A 17933-nucleotide genomic window follows, 5' to 3' on the forward strand; every position below is an offset into this window, starting at 1 on the left:
TTGTAGGTACAGGGAAAAGGTGCTCTAGCAATTTGTTAAGAATGGAAAAAAACTCTTACCACTTTTGTTAAGTTTACCCTGCCCTCTTGGTCACCCTTAAAAAGGAATTTTGAGAAGGCAATATTTTTTGTCAGGGACACATAAAGACTACACTGTTTTGAGAATCACTGGATTATTTACATAAAATGACAAATATGTTCCAGGTGGTGCCAGCTCCACTTAAAATGTGGAAAAGAGCTCAACCACAGATTCTGCTTCAGTGAACTCTGCATCACTGTCCGCAGCAACCAGAAACACCCAGCAGTTGTGTTGAGACTCCAGTGAACAGCTGTGTTGATCAGAAAGAAACTGCTTCAGTTGGCCTCTACATGGTCTGGCATAAGAGCCTTTAGCACAATCATGTACCTGTAATGAAAGAAGATCTCCTTATCGTGATTGGCTGTTTCAATAAAACCAAAGTTATCCTTTAGAGTTGCCACATATCCCAAAAGCCTTTTTGAACTGTAGTTTCTACCAAGCATTCTGACAGATGTAGCTGTTTGCAGTCCTGTTCTCTTAACTTCACAAACTGTAAACTCAACCTGCATGAAAAGCATACAAGAGTGATAAAAACAGGATCTATTCTAAAGGTTTTAGAGACTATTAGTAATTTGAAAGTAGTTAACTATACATATAGCTTGTCCTCTGCATTGAGAATAGTTAATGGCAGTCTTATATATTCTTCTGAATGTCCCCTCATTAAGGCTACCCAACTTTCAATAGATCAAAACCCTTTTACTATCCTATTAAAAAGTTATTAGGTTAACAGCTAAATAAGTCCAACTGCTTTTCTAGCTTTGAATCTACCAAGCAAGAGATATTTTTATACTAATTCAAACAATTTCTCACAATAACTAATCCCCTTTCTGTTGGAGTCTCATTCTTTTGAATATATTACCAAAATCTAGCCTTAAACAAATCTTACTGTATGAAATATTGACATTGACTATAAACTCTATTATTTTAACTGCTGAACAACAGAAACATGTCACACCATTCTCACTATACATGTTTGTCAATATTTAGAAAATAATGAGTACACATTCTGAAAATTAATAATCATAATATGGATAATGAAAACTGAGAAACAAAAATAGCCCTGACTAAGGTAACTAGCAATATTCCTATAACCTGAAAGAAAATGTTTCAAGCACTATGCATAGTTATATTGCCTTATCTCCTATTTGAGGAGAAGTAGATCCTTCTACATCCTTGGCTTGATAGGGAATGGTCAGCTTCTCTCCGCAGTCATCATAAGCAATTATTCCCTCTTCAGCTTCCTAAAAAGTGGAGAGCAGGAAAAACAGACTAAAAAGTGAAACTATTCAACTTATTTAACTGATCCTAGTTTAACAGTAAATACAAATATGGCATGGTAACATGCATATAGTTGTTTAGTGACAAGAAATAAATTGAGTAGTATCACAGTTCTTGGTATCTTTCAGTTACAATAGGCCAGTTTACACCATCTCTTTTAAAAGCAAGTTTCTTTATTTCTAAGGAGTATGAATAACTATTGCAGAAATTCAAGCACATATATTCCCTCTCCCTCTCCCTCACACACACACACAGAACACCTATTATCTCCCAAGTAACTGGCAATCTGTTTCTGTAAAACAGATTTTATTAAAACCCAATTAAACCAAACTGATATGGTAATGAAGAAGTCTATTGTAAAAGATATATTCTTATTCCAAATATTTAACTGAAAGATTGCATCCTTTGAACTGCATCCTTTTTAATGTTAAACAAGGTTTTACTGGACCTAAATCTCTACTAATAGATTCAGTTTCAAAGCACATATATAAGTACATATATAATGTTCATGGGAAACTACACAGTTGAGGCAACACAGAAGTGTAACACACATTATCTTGTTGGACAAGTATGAGTCCTTGGACAAGTCATAGGCTGGGAATGACTTAGCACAATGGCTTTTTTAAAATGACTGGCCTACCCTCAATCTCATGAACTAGTAAAGTCTTTGTAAGAGAGACTCAGAATTAATTTATTTACACACACACCCCAATAGCTGAAGCTCTCAGCTATCTGTTTTAATACTTTCAGAATTCTGTTGGCTATTGGCCTATTAAGTATAACTAGCACTCCATAAAGAACAATTGCCAGATTGGAAAAAAAAGGGTTATGAAGACTTATAGGCCAAGACCACTAACTCTACAACAAGGTGACATTATTAATTCAGGTAAATCTGCAACTGGACACCACACTGTTGCATTCTTCTAAGTATTCTCTGGTAAGAGTTATAATTAGTTAGCAAATGAATAAAGGAAGGACACTTCATCAATATGACCTTACAGAAGGCACATATTTATGTGACAACTCAAGCTATATGTTTAAACTATTTTAAGCACACTGTTCTGGATGCTCTTCCTGTCTGAATGTTGGAGTTCTCATATCAATATTCAGTTATCCATTCTGCTAATTACAAGACATTAGGTGAAGAGAGCAATTCTATGACCCCTAGACAGCATCTGAGGGGCCACAGAATATTTTGGATTTCCAGCTCCACCACTGGAGAGAACACTTCAATTCTGGATTTGGGAATAAGATCTAATCCCCCTCCCCATCATAGCAGGTGTGGAAAACATCCTCAACAGCTCCCTCTTCAGGACTGAGAACAAGGGCAAAAGAGCATTTGGATGGATGAGGAAGGGAAGAGACTAGAGAATCTAGGGTGCAAACTATCTTGAGATCTCTCGAGACTCCTTTCCTCCCTCTGCATCAAGGACTGAACCTATAGGATTGTGACCTAATTTTATTTTGTTTTGAATTAAAACTAGCACTGTTCTATAAGTGTACTTGAAGGCATCCTGGATCCCAGAAGATCACAGACAGCAAACGTTAAATTACCTAAGCTATTAAATGCAAATAGCTTATTCACTGTGACTGGAGGGACATTTACAAAAAGTGGGAACTTCTGCTTAATTTTGTGCACAAATATTGGCCGTGGGAATAGATTCACCATTATTCCAGGAACTAAATGCCTGCAAGTACTTAACCCGATTTGAAATCCCAAGAAAGGTTCCATGACTCAGCTGGACCTTTTCTCTAATTGGGTAATTGACAATTTGCACATTCTAGATGCAACAGACTTTGGCATTTGACTGTGGATGGGGGCCCATGACTCTATTTGGAGTAGGGAGCGGCATACAAATGCAAAAATAATAAACTTTATCTTCATTCTGTTCATGAAGATAAAACACAAGTACTGAATGGATACTTTTCTTCAGACAGGGAATGTATTATTTAGCTGCATGCTGTCACATCTATCTATGACATTTTCAGCAAATTATTATTTTTCACAAGAGGAAAAAACAATAATATTACCTTCTCTTTTCCTCCTTTGCTTGGACTAGTGGATTTGGCAGAAGTGGCTTCTTTTTCTATAGTGCCCACAAAACGATGATCTGACTGGGTATGGAATGAAACAGTGCCTTTTGGAAGTTTCTTAATCCTTATAGCATGATTTCTTTGAGCAGACAGCATATCCTGGAAGAGGAAGGTCCTTAAATTGTTAACTGAATCAGCATCAACTTGGTAGCCTAAATTCTGTAAAACTAAAGTTTTACTTACAGGGACCACAGTAAACTCTACTTCATCTGAAATGTGGAGTTGGTTGCCATCTAGAATTTCACTGAAGTGAAAGAACATGCGGGCATCTCTGTCAACACATTTAATGAAACCAAAGCCATCTCTCATTGCAGCAATTACACCCTAGGGATGAAACACAGGCCAATTATTACAACTAACGAAGGCTCTGTAACTGATATGTGTCAAATGCAAAGAATAAGTAACATTTATTTAGGGCTATTGGTGCAGTTTATAAATTCCAAAGAGAAATAAATTTAGACACTTGAATGTTGTGGGGCAGGGGGCAGAAAGTTTCAGGAAAAATCCCTAGCATTTAGTCGAAGGCTTAGTGTTTAGTCTCTCAAAAAATTCAACAACTTTGGGTTATAAAATAGTTCTTTAGAATTATAAATGCAAGGTTTAAAATATTCATATTACTACCTAATTATTATTTCCCCCCAAAAACTATCCTCTTCCCACCCCTCAATTTCCATTTTTCTCACCCCCCTCAAAGGCTTCTCCAAGGCTTCAAAAATTCCAGAAATTTTAACTCTCCAGTAATGTTGACTGCTAAATAAAGAGTACTGGGTTATCTTAAGGATGAAGCAAGGAGATGGGTGGACAATTTTGCTGATTTGTGCTCCCCCAGGATGAAGTCTGCAATGCCAATGAAAGCACAAGTTCTATTGCAACACAAAAGAGCATAACAATATTCCTGAATATAGCTCAGGGTTTCTATTTGCCTCTCACCTGACTATGAACAGCAGCTCCCAATTTAACATCCACACACACACAGTTGATCACATCTACAGAATTTTATCCTGCTCTGTTCTAGCCTTTAAAAAGATTTTTTAGCTTAGTAAGGTAATAACAACATTCAAGCTGCATATGAAGTCCTTATGTTGAATCAGCTATATGCAAAACTTGAGCAGCCTCTCCCTGTTAAAGGTGTAGTAGCCATTTGAAGCTTCAACGATGGAAGTGCGGAAATCAAAGCAGAAATAAAGCACAGAACAGGCAATACCAAAGATTAATGGAGCAGGGATTTGCAACTGTCCTGAATAATTCACAAGGTTAGATAAGCCCAGTTATGCTTATCAGCCCACAAAAGGTACTAATAAACAAGTTTTTCCCCACTTACCTTCCTGCCCACACATCTGCAGTAGTCATTTGTCCCACCCCGCAAAAAGAAGCATCTATGGAGGACTTTAAAGAAAACTTCTTTAACCCAGACAGTAGTCCCTGCAAAAATCCTGCACACACCTTAAGCTGCAGTTGGACCTAAATCAAGGTAGCTAACTCTTATTATGAAAGACCTCTTTCTTACAAAACTTTGTCATTAAACACACTCCATCTCTCAGTCTAATATCTCAGAGGAATGAAATTTATTGCAACAGTAGGTCATGCATAACAAATTTGTATTGCAGATGAGGTTCCAAAGAAATATATAACTAGTTCTACCTGTTGAAAATGGCTCTAAACATGTGCTGCTCAAAGCATGACCCACTCGCACCATAAGAAAAGATTTAAGGTGTAGAAATTTCAAAAGGAGTTTGATGTAACATAATCCTACCTTCTCCTTCAGCTGTTTTAGACCACAAATCTCATTTTCACTAACCACTGGCTATACCTGCTGGGGCTCATGGGAATTTAAGTCAACATATCTGGAGGGCACAACATGGGAAGACTGACATAGGAAGACTGGTAAAAGAATATTAAAAAAAACCCACTGGATGCATGCAAATGTTTGAGCTCTACTAAAGAAACCCTCTGGACCCTGGCCATGAACTGAATTCCACTTTCTGATGATAGTGATATGGGACGTAAAAATGGATTTAGAGGAAAAAAAGAATAGAAAAAATTCTATTGAATTACTGTTCCACACCTACCTTTAAAACAGGTCTATGTTAATCTAAGAAACTCTCTTTCCCACAGATCTTTACAAGGGCAAATTGGACAGATAACTAGATTATCCCATGTAATTCTTCCTGCCACAAGATCATTTTCCCATTGGAAGGCATTCATACAATCATGGTTCCCGCAAGGCAACTGAGTCCATGCAAGGAATCTATACCCACCCCTCATCTGATTAACTTAAAAAAATGTTCTCCCAAAGATCAAATTTTGAATCATTAAATTAGAAACAAACTTTGAAGTAGAAAATGTATCTATCACTTAAGCAATTTATCATTTCTACCTATACAAATTCAAGTTTTCTTATGGTTCTTTATAATTCGAGAACAAGACAGAGATAATGGCAGACTTTGGTAACTTCAAGGTGTGAGAGTTTTTAGAAAACTTCAGGGAAAAAACCTTAAATGGGGGGAGTGAAAGCCAGTGATAACTCAATGGCACAAAATGTTGACAGAGGCATAAAACATGAAATGGGGAAAGAAAACCCAAAATAGACCAGAAGACTGGATAGTCTCAGGCATGGGGGCAGAGAATGGTATAGAGTGGCTGGAATGTTTAATAGTCTGTATTGCAACTTCTGGTTGCAGATCTCCCATGCACCATAGAAATATAAACGTATAAACTTACAGCTTCTCTCTGCAGCTCTACACCTTTTTTGCTTAAGGCACAGCATTGTCTCCACAGCAGCAGTATGCAGAACATTTACAATTCTCAGTCTTCATCATGATAGGATTCTGGCACCATGTTACAGTAGTAGCAATGCAAGAACTACCTGGCTATACAATCATCACACATAAGTCACATTCATGTCTTATCTATCTGCACAAGGCCCTAATAACTTACCATTTCTCTAGCCTCACTAGTGAATTGGAAAGTATTGGGAAGAACTTCAATATTAGTGGCTCGTTCCAATTTGTCACGCCGATCAGTTGAAATATTAAATCTAACGTGGTCACCTTCCAACAACGTCACTTTTGATTTTGTATCTTTGTCTCCAAATGGAAGTTCTTTAGGAATCACGAAGTCAACTTTTATACGCCCAGGTAAGGGGTCATTCTGATCACAGTATGAAAGGAAGTTGAGACAGATCAGAGATTTTCTAAATTGTACAGTCTGTAAAACTAGCATCCATTTTCACTGACTCCCAAAACACTTTTGCAATAAGCCCTAATCATAACCAGTCTTTTCTCCATTATTATTTTTATTCTCAAATTCTTCCCTTTGCTCAATGCTATAGGCTATCCAGGTCACTTAAAATCAAACATTTATAACCTCAGTATTATATATAAATATCTGACAATTTTAGACACTGGAGCAGCCTACCCTATACTTTTTCCCTGAAACTGCAATATCTGACTCACTGGCAGTGCGTAAGTAGCGCTCATGCATTTACTGACTCTTTATTGTAGTACTTCCCAGGGTCCTTTTATGTTGGCTATGTATTGCCCTTACAGTAGTGATTACTGTGTGGAAAAGCAGTGTACTACTATGACTTGTATCAACAGGAATGGTTCAGCCTGCAAAAGCTGTTTGGCCACCTTTCCTACTTTCACCTTGGCTGGGGAAAGTAGTTCTGTGAGGAGGAAACAGGGATCTGACTAGATGTTTTTTTTAACTCCATTTTTGAATGAGTACCTACAGAGCAACACAGCTGTTATTAACTATCATTTTCCCATTAGTCTTCAAAAACAAACTTGCAGAGAAAGCAGCGGTCACAAAATAGCATCTTTACTGTCCCACAAGCTGGAGAAAAATAGCAGCAGCTTTAAGGAGGACAGACTGTTTAAGCAGCAGCTCATCCTGAAATATGGCTAAGAGATGAAGGATGGCGCTTAACCAGATTTTCTCCTCAGCTTTCCCACCTCCCTTTCAATGACATTTTCATTTCCTTCTTTGTTCTCTTTATGCCTTGTTCAATAAAAAGTTTTGATTTCTTGTTGCATCCATCCCCTTATTCTAATGAAAATAAAGAGGTTTTTTTTTTCTTTTTAGTTTTTCCAAATATCCCTTTTCTCTTTCCCTTCCCTCCCTCAAAAACCTATTAGGGAGCTGATAATGCAATCATATACATATCTACTAGGAATTCACATTTGTTTTAATAATTCTTCCCGGGAGAAGGGTGCATAAACTTTCATGTTTTAACAATGGGATACAAGTCAACAGAACAGACTGTATGCACATAGTAAACCCCCACCTTTTCCAATAAAGTAATGTAGAAAAAAATATTTTAAAGTGCATTTATCTTAGATCACCTCCCACTTCTAAGCAACACAAATTCACATTACGAATTGATCCAACTCCATTCACTTGGCATTGGGTGCAGCATCTATTTCCCCACAATTTCATTACTACATATTGATGTGAGGCATAAAAAGACCTTTGGCAGACTATGTACCCACCAATCTTGCTGTCAGAAGTAATAATGACACACTGAGGCTTCTAGGAAAAAAAGGCTCTACAGTGTAGATTATGCCACTTTTACCTGATTCTTGTTGGGTACTTTCGAAATTACTTTGGTTACAGTTCCCTCGAAGTGTTCAATGCTGATATCTTCAAAAATAACAGTTCCTTGAGGCAAAAGTCTTACATCAGTTGCAACTTCTTTACCCTTTAAACAGAATATAAAGTGAAATAATTAACTGCGGAAATGTAGTACAAGAACCTGTAGTAAGTCACGCACACACATATATACACAAATACAATAAAGATGCTTTAAAATATCTCTTTAATGCCATAAACCTAAAATTTAATTTTTATGAAGTTTAACCTTACATTTCTGTCTTTGATTGTAAACTCCACATCATCACCAGGCTGTAAGGCTTCTAGATCTCCTTTAAATTCACTATAGTGAAAGAATATTTCCTTTACAACATCTCCCCTTTCAATGAATCCAAAGGCTTCCTAAGAGAAGAACACAATTGTTTAGCCAGGAGAAGATATGACAGATTCATCATAACATCTTCTAGTTCAAACTAGGAATTTTAAGTCACAACCAACTTTATTAAGTAAAGAGTCACAAAATACAGACAGGCAAAATATATACAGCCCAATCCAATGCATGCTCACTAGAGCTTATTCTTAAGGAATTATAAACAGGATTGCAGCTTTAGAAAAACTGGAACTCATAAACTGTCCATCCACAATATGTTTAATGGGACTCATAAGAAGTATTTTACAGTTCCATAGCTTCACAAAGAAAATCACACTTAGTAAGAAAGCCTAATTCCTGACTTCAAAAGAAGTTAAAAGTAGTGAACTGTTACTCACCTTCATGGCACAAACTACTCCTTGACATCGAGCTTGTTTCTTTTTCAAAAGCATGATGTTGCGAGCGCTTACAGCACCAGTACTAGGAAAAACAGTGCATTCAATTGATACAAAGTGAATCAGTGTCTTACCACAACAGGGTCAAGCTATAGAAAACACTTCTAATGTATTTAAATATACAAAATGTTATTTTACAAGAAAAACATGCTCTGTTGCAATATGGTAAATTTTAGAAGATAAGTGTTATACCGCTTATTTATCTTTATTTTGTTAGTTCTAACAAAAGGCAGGTTTCCAGTTAGGCTGAAGTTTGCCTGTGCCATTGCTAAAAGAGGACAGGCAACAAATGTGAGTTATCAATTTTAAGAATTGTTCCCAAAACAGTATTTTCAGAAACACTACTGCAACAGACGGAAGATCAGAGTTCACTAAACAAACTTCAAGTCAAAATAATAGCATTAATACCTATAAAGTTCAGCATGTAGGCTAATATAGATTCAGTACATTACAAGGTATCAACTTACTGTTTATTTGTATCAATAATAAAATTTATTTTATCTCCAGTTTCCAGCTGAACATTTCCTTCAACATCTTCTGGGGTATATGTTAAGTAGAATACTTCCTGTAAATTATAATTTGATAGCATTAATATTTTGTTAGCACTCTTAAGACAAATTATAATATACAAGTTAGCTTATCTTCTAACTTTTAGAACTTGGGAATTGTTTAGAACATTTGCAGTATGTTTAGAATTTTTTGAAACTAAACAATAGTCACATTGTAAACATTAGTGAACAATTAACTTTTCTACTTAAATATTTTAACTAGCCCTATAATTCTAGACTCAAACTGATTTTTCCTTGGTTGAATAATACATTTTAGCAATTTAAATTTAATTTTTTAAGGTACAGTTAAAACTATGTAGTGACAAGTACTTAAAGCATATGGGAGGATCAGTCAAAAAGTTTAAATAAATGTGTAAGTTTTACCCCATTACGTTCGTAGCATACACTCCCTGTTGGACTCTGACCCGGGGCAGCTGGAGATTTACTCTCTAAGTTGTGAGGAACAGCACACACAACCTACCAGTCAAAAAAAAATCCATTGCTAATTATTTCCAAAGGCAGCATTATGCATCAGACTGTTAGTTATGTTCTATAACACCATCAGGGATGCACTTTACAGTAACCCACAACAGTATGCCATGCAAAAATTTTTTAAAAAGTATGCCATGCTGCAAAGCTTTTTATCTTACAGTATTTCTGTAACTGTAAGAATTGTCCTTAGTTAGGTAAAACACCATTTTTACGTGCTAGCCAAAACAAGGGGGAAAAATTGAGAAAAATCTTTTTTATGCAACTAAGGAGAGGCATGCTACACTCAACTCTGCCCTTGTCTATTTAACCACAGCAGATACAAATGGCATGCATGTTAAAATGAATAATAACCACTAACTTGTCCATTTATTCGCTCTTCAGGTAATGTTTCTGTTTTTATCTTCACCAGTTTAATAGCAATTGGTTTTCCAGTTCGCCGGTCAGAAGAAACTTCAAATTCAACATCATCTGTAAAGCAAATTAATTCTTTTTAAAATTTTATAGGCTGTCTTTAAGACATCTTCCAATAATCAAGAAAGCATTCATAGCCTTAAAACATTTGTTCAGGTTCCTTGAAGTACCAACTTCATATCAATATGCCTGCAAAAATCTCAACATTAGATATCCTGCTAGTAAGCTTAGTTGTCAAAACAATTAGGCTGGCTGGCAAAAGGGACTGGCTTGTTGTGTCCCTGCCCCCACTTGTCAGCTTGAACAGACTTCTACATCTGCTACACTCTATCATTACAGTTCTCAAGTGCTCTGTAAAAACTGACCTGTTTACTTTGACTTGCAATTAAGCTATGACTTTGAGTACCATTGTGTATACGGTTCTGGTCTTAATCATTTTATTATCACTGTTTTGTAGTTTTGCTGTATATGATACTATAGAAGGGTTTCCCTTATAAGGTGACTTTTACATCTTCTAAATTAAATAATTCAAAACATAAAGAACAGCTAATACTAAACAGTACTAAGATATCCAACCTAATCCAGACAATTATATTCCAGTAACAAGTGAAGTCATCACATATACACAAGGCTTTACAGCTTTGTTTAAACTAGACAGGTATATCAATGCTATGTTTTGTAAATAAGCTCTACTTATCTCCAAAACTACACAGTTTCAAAAGCAACTTTAGATTTACCATTTGAAATAGTACTGTCTTCTCCCACAGCAATGAATATAGCTTACAAACTCAGGTGGTATGAAAAAACGAAATGGGACAAATTTATGCAGGACAAGACTATCAAAGAGCTACTAGTCTTCCTGGCTATATGCTATCTTCAGTTCATACTGGAGATGCCTGTACACACAAACTTCAGGAATACAGACAGGAGGGTACTGCTGCACCCATCTCTTTTTTTTGCAAATGGGACAGCATATAAATGTTCCAAATAAATAAATCTCCTGCTTGTGGGTTCTTGTGGGCATCTGTCTGGCTACTGCATGCACAAATTACAGAACTAGATGAACCCCTAGTCTGATTCAGCCTGGAATTCCTATGCATTATGTACAGCATTCCTATCCCCTTCTTTTTGTATAGCAGAAGATTCCAAACTTTCTAACTACAAGGAATCTCCTCTAGCAAACTAATGCCTGTATTTTGTGTTTAAAAATGGAGGCATATTCTAGGGTCATAAACAGGTCATACAACGCACAACCCAGACAAACTGGACCTCAGTGTGATCAACAAGATCTAGAGTACAGATAATAACTACCTGTAGCTGTACAGAACAGTAAAATATAACAGCAAAGGACAACAAGAATTTTTAACTGCAGAACTCCAGAAAAATCTTCAAGGAAGCTCAAAGATGCTCAGAATGTTCAAGATCTTTTCCGGTGCAGCATTATCTCAGAAGCAGCCATGCGGTAAAACTTTACCAATAAAACATATTTCTTAAGCTTCATATTCATTCTCTGTCTAGTTCTAGGATGGATTACAACTGGCCCCACCTGCTCCATCCTTGATCCTGTACACCAATTACTGCTATATTCTGAGATCCTTCCCAAATGGGAGTTTGGTTCTTTGGCTTAAAAGGTTCCTCACCCTGACCCTAGCTGCTGCAGCTGCTACTTTTTAGTCAAGCAAATGTCTCTAGTGGTAAAAGTGCTAAATCCATACAAGGACCCTTCAGTTATTAATTCAGAAAATTCTACTATTTGATAGATTACCTCCTACTTTAAGTTCCTGTAGGTTGCCATTATACTGTGAACAGTGGAAGAACAGTCTAGCTTGCTGTTCTGAACACTGAATGAATCCATAGGAGGTCAGCAGTTTTTCAATAACCCCAGTTTCACGCAGTCCTGCAGAAGTACCATTGGGGTACCCGTTGTGTCCATTGTTATGGAGAAGGTTTGGATCAAAGCTCATCTGAAATCAAAAGAAACCTGTGAACTCCTCAAAGGTAAGTGAAGGTCGCTGTTTAAATTACAGAGGTAAGAACATACGTTTTAAGCAGGTGGACAGATTTTGCATGACACCTGCCTACTTAAGAGCCATATGTACCTATACTGTCTCTGACCTTTAACAACTATACACAGGAAATTGCCATTTATTCCTCAACTGAGTGCAAAGTAAAACAGCTTTGTAATTAGAATTACCCTTCTATGTTAACTTGACTTTGCCTATGGATGGCAGAGTGGAGAAGTTAAAAGTGTTGAACTGGGATTCAGGAGATATGGGTTCTAATCCCTACTCACTCATGAAACTCAGTGAATAACTTTGGGTTCCTTGCAGGAAAAGGGCAGCGTATAAATATAATAAGAAAGCAATGTCACAAACCTAATTTTAAGGCAATTTCCATATTTAAATTACTAGCTACTTATATCTCATGTTGACCTAGTAACTCAAAATATTATGCTTATTCATTAATGGCTATGCTCCTTCAGCTTAAATACTCTTTTTCCATCAATAAATGGCTGTATTACTTCCATAAGATAGAGAAAATTGGCCTATTAAATTTGCAATAATGATCTTACAACACTTTAAAACAGACATTAAAAATGTTAAACTTCTTGGCTATCAAGTTAAATTCAGACAGAAGTTAGTATTAGAGCATCCCTTTCAACATTTACTACCATAAATACCAATGAACACAGCATGCAAATCAAAGTTCAAGACAAGGAAGTGCTAAATTCATGCATTTTGAGACTACATATTTAAACATGCTGTAGTTTCCTGTGTATCTGTTTAAGAAAACAAGATAAAATCTCCACAGCACTAAGTAGCCACTAAGTGTACAAATATCCAAATATAGGAAATTTTAAAGTACCCATCTACCATTAAAGTTTTATGACTGAATAAGTCACCTATTTGTTGCACTGATAGCAACTCAGATTATCAGCTAGAGTAAGTTTATTTACTCTTCCAAGACAATGCTAAATACAAAACCCACATGCAGCATTTGGAAATGTTAAGGCTGCAATTCTCCTTTGTACACTTACTTAGGAATAAAAAAATTCAATTGAATTTGATGGGAGTTAAGATATATAGGAATGGCCAAAACAGCTGGTACAGAAATTAAGATGACAATAATACAGAATGGAAGGAATTTCTCCTTTTGCAAACAAGAACAGAAAACCTCCAGGTACACCAAAAAAATCCCACCTGAATAAAATCCAAATGCATACATACCATAATTAATAAGTATCAACATAAAATACAAAAAGTCCTAATCAGACACAAATGCTTCTGGAAATCGTTCTTGCAACTTTAATTACACCCTCTTTCCTATTGAAAGTATGTCAAGTAGATTTAAATCTATGCCATCATTAGTTTGTGGATTTAAGAACAGAACTTGAACTTGCTCATACCTGTAAGCAGGCAAGGTATCATTTCAACCATGCATAAAATGAAGTTACAAACAATGCCCCACCCCCATATAGAGCCAGGCTTTCATTATGTTTCTAAAACAGATACAGGAAAGCACAATCTAAGAACCCAGCAAGATTTCTAGCTGGTTCAGGTGGATTTTATTCATTAACCTGTTGAGATTTAATACCAGTGAAGTTAGAAGTGAGAACATACACAGAGAAAAGTTAACTGCTAAGGATCCCCATGCTGACATGTCTGTTAACTGCTGCCCTGACTTACAGATCTCTGATAAAGGGGGGTCCTCTTCTGTTTTTTAGACCCAGATGAAGTAGAAGATGAAGAGAAAGGTAAAGGATGAGAAGGAGGGGGAGCTGCAGGAGGGGGGAGAGGATCTGATGACACAGTATAATGGTTCTCCATCTCATACAGCTGTGATAACATAGTACACAGTATAACTAGTCAATAGTTAGCACATCTTTTAAATACATCCAAGCAACTATCAAATTCCATGCCTCAAGAGACTTATCTGGAAGTCAAAAGCAGTCAATCCAAATTTCCTTTTAAACAAGATTACAAAATAAATGGTATAAACAGATACTATTTCTAGGTCCATAACTCCTCTTCAACAATGTTCTGGGTTGCTCTCACTACAAAGGCACTGACCAGCTCTTGTGCAAAAACAATCACAAGTAGTATCACTGGAAAAAAATGTGTACACGTAATGGATTAAGCTAGCAGCTGTTGCATTATGCATGTTTGTGCACAGCAGTGAAAAATATGACCAGATAACCAGTATTTTATTTCTCTCCTTTCCCATTTTAAAGGAACAACAGAACTCCAAGACCAAGGTGAACAACTACTGGTATTTTAAGGAAACAAAGCCTACTTGCTTTTACACAGGCTCCATTTTGCAAACTGTAGTATTCAAACTTTGAGTAAGAGACCAAAAGACTTATGTCTATGGCATGTTACATCAGCATCTGAAGGGGGTATGTTCATACAATGACAGTTTGCAATTTAGAACCTGAGATAGGTGGACTACAATTCATAACATTAAAACTTGAGCAGAGATTGTCGCTCCTATCTTCTCTCTCCCATGATTTAATGGTGATAATAAATTTCAGGCATAAAGATATCAAAATTTAATTTTTAACTGAATTTTCTACCACCTCAGGAATAGTAGCAGCATGTTAGGACCAGGTTTCAGTTCTTCCCAGTAAACAAAGAACTGTGCTGCACAGAGATAAGCTCAAGAAAAAACACTAGCATCAATTTATGTCCTATATTCTGCTAACATGCTACATTAGCATAAGAGTCAAAGAGTGTCGCTGGTCAACTTCTTCCTAAATGCAGGAAAAGTCTATTTCTAGACTGATGTACAACATAAGTATTTGGTTTTTTAGGTCACTAAACAAGATGGTTTAAAGCTTGTTTCCTGAAAGAATCTTTATTTCATGATGTAACTTAGTCGGACTAAGGGTCCATGTAGCCCAGTGCTATTTACTCTGACTAGAAGCAACTGTCCATGAATGGGTATTCCCAGTCCTACTATTGTATCTTTTTCAACTGGAGCTGCCAGGAATTGAACCTAGAATCTTATGAATGCAAAACATGTGCCCTGTCTCCGAGTTATGGCCCTTACCTGCGCTATATTTAAAGTCCATCTTCAACAGTTCAAATAGTTTTAAATATGACCTCGAGAAACTCAATTTATGTGCTTTGGATTTGTGACTACTCAATTTCCATTTCATAAGACTTCTGGAGTTTTAAGATAGAAACCCCGTCACCTCTTGGTATGAGACCCAAAATACATTGCCTCACTATGAAGGACACTGGCTTAAATTAAAAATCTTAAACTTTTAGATAGTTATGTGCTAATCTAACAGGCTGGTTAGAGAACTCCTAAACAATTTCTGTGCTAGTTAAGGAACATGATGGGCAAGTCTCACTTAACTATTAACTATATTCCAGCTAGAGGTGAAGTTCTCACATAAAAAATAAAAATTGGCAGACATGTGCTCTGCCTATTTTTGAAAGAATATTCTCAAAATTTGAACCTGCTGCCTCCTGGCAATACGTAAGAGGATTTGGACTTCATTTTCTACAAAAGAATGACACAAAGAAATCCAAAATTCTCTTAAGTTCTGGGATAGTTTAGCTTTTAAACAGCTGGAGAGGTAACCAATTGCCCTATAACAGGAACCAGCCCTGGTGCAATGACCAATGAAAAGAATGACTGGGAATGAGGGGTGAGTGTGAAATGGTTTTCAAACTGAAACTGTCAAATTAGTGTAGCAGTCTGCTCACTGTGCTCTGTTGAGGTTACAAGATGCCTCAGAGGTCCCAAGATGAGCAGACATTTTTGCTAGTAATTGGCGAATTGGCCACATTTTTCTTGCTCAAAGGAGGTTGTTGCATCACACCATCTGAGCTAGTTTGGCTTTACCCTTAAGAATATTGCTAGTATGGCAAAAGAACTTACTGATTGGCCATAAGGTGATAAATTCAGTCCGACTGGAGATGCATTGCCCAGGTTGGCACTAACGTATGCAGTAGGGGGAGAAGACGGCATGGAAAATTCAACAAATTCTTTCCAGGTGCTTGCCATATTTTTACGCCTGTTTCAACTTAATTTTATAATGCTGCATATAACAAAATCAAACAAGACAACCTTGTCAATGTATATTTGCCACTTATCCAGTGTCATAAAAAGCTGCCATTCTGGCAGCCTCCTAACATATTAGACAAGAAGGGATTGATGTGCTAGTTAAGGAAGCATTTAAAAGCTTTATTTTATTTCAGTGGGGTTCTGAAATGGAGAGAAACTAGCTAGCTGTACTCATGGCTACTATTAATTCAGCTGTCCTTATAGCAGACAATTCACATTTAAGCCTACCAGCTTATGAAATGGAGACTCACTGACTGATACCAGTAATAGGGAGAAGGATATGGAGAAAGTCTGAAATCCAGATTTATAGCATTTGAGTAAACTGATTTCAAAGTGAGAAACTGGAAAACAGTAGCAGAAAGCTTAATGAAATAGCTACAATTATAAGACTGCATTCCATGGTTAGCTTAGCAAATATAATGAAACAGCAATACTGAAGAATTTGGATCATTTAAGATAAGCGCCATAGCCAGATGTTAGCTCTGCTTTGATATACTGACCAATGAAGGCAGTGGAAATTTAAACATTACTGAACTCATATCAAATAACAGTTTTAATTCATAAAATCTATTTAATGGTTTATGCACCAACCTCGCAGTGATATTCTAATATTGCACTTTCAGTAGTATTCACCGATTCTTCGTTTCAGCACACGTTTCAAATTTTGAAGATTGCTATTGTTAAAAAAAGAGATAGCAAGAGACAAGTGATCTATCAAGCTAATAAGGAATAACTGGTGCTGCACTGGGCAGTTTCAGCACAGCACTGAAGAAAACAAAGACTACTAGCAGCGTTGGGACGTGCTCTTTTGAAGCTGTTGAGTAGGCACAAACTTCTTGTTTCAGATCAAGTGTTGTGTCTTCAGTGTAAAGTTTACTCTTCTTTGGTCTTGTTTTGTTGTTACGATGTGATGTGTTCCTTTGCTGATCTGAACTTGAAGCAGCAGTTTCAGGTGGTAAATTCTGTTCTGTTACACTTCATACTGAAGAGGGAAAGACAAACAAAAAGTTTATCACAGATTTTAGATATGCTACAAACTTTACCAATGTGATCCTACTACTGACCAGATAAGATTTCTCACAAGTCTCCCAAGATCACACAAATGCTTTAAGAAAGCATCCAAATGTTGAGTGAATAGCAATCACTCAAGGTAAACCTAGATAGTGCACTGAGTGCAAAAACTGCTAACTTTTTAAATGACAACTAGGCCTTCTTGCTTAGCTTCAGAATCAAGCTAACCAACCAACCAGAATTAAGCTCAAACTTAGCTTTGAGTTTGTTCCTGTAGGTTTTGATAATCAGGATTCAAATCTGTTCTGTTACTTCAAGATACATGAAAATAAGCATAATATTAATAACAATGTGCACAAAAGCACATTTTGAACAACTATTTCTTTTCCAAAGGAAAGGGCAAAAGCACATATGGAAAACACATCTCCAACAATTATACTTTCCAGGAAAGTAGGCGATCTGAATGTGTCAATACAGATAACTGCAGTAAATACAGGCTATTACACAACATGAATAACCAGCATAACT

General features: G+C 36.5%; 1 protein-coding gene across 9 annotated transcripts in view; it reads right to left on the minus strand.

Annotated features, from left to right (window-relative positions):
* Positions 1-17933, minus strand: part of CSDE1 (cold shock domain containing E1) — a 35277-nt gene that overhangs the window by 14075 nt on the left and 3269 nt on the right. The window contains exons 2-16 of one of the 9 annotated variants that reach the window (XM_044447721.1): positions 16986-17376; positions 16209-16368; positions 14006-14032; positions 12085-12283; positions 10267-10376; positions 9801-9893; positions 9336-9433; positions 8812-8893; positions 8317-8445; positions 8027-8152; positions 6388-6600; positions 3634-3774; positions 3388-3549; positions 1212-1319; positions 406-581 (exon numbers count right to left, since the gene is read on the minus strand). In XM_044447721.1, the coding sequence (XP_044303656.1) occupies positions 406-581; positions 1212-1319; positions 3388-3549; positions 3634-3774; positions 6388-6600; positions 8027-8152; positions 8317-8445; positions 8812-8893; positions 9336-9433; positions 9801-9893; positions 10267-10376; positions 12085-12283; positions 14006-14032; positions 16209-16334 (1790 nt within the window). In that variant the 5' untranslated portion in view covers positions 16335-16368; positions 16986-17376. Of the gene's footprint in view, positions 1-405; positions 582-1211; positions 1320-3387; positions 3550-3633; positions 3775-6387; positions 6601-8026; positions 8153-8316; positions 8446-8811; positions 8894-9335; positions 9434-9800; positions 9894-10266; positions 10377-12084; positions 12284-14005; positions 14156-16208; positions 16369-16985; positions 17377-17933 lie in introns of those variants that run through there. The other 8 variants (XM_044447705.1, XM_044447767.1, XM_044447757.1 and 5 more) reach the window with 8 other exon arrangements.

This window comes from Varanus komodoensis, unplaced genomic scaffold (assembly GCF_004798865.1).
Source record: "Varanus komodoensis strain SLA01 unplaced genomic scaffold, ASM479886v1 scaffold1, whole genome shotgun sequence".
Lineage (NCBI taxonomy): Eukaryota > Metazoa > Chordata > Lepidosauria > Squamata > Varanidae > Varanus > Varanus komodoensis.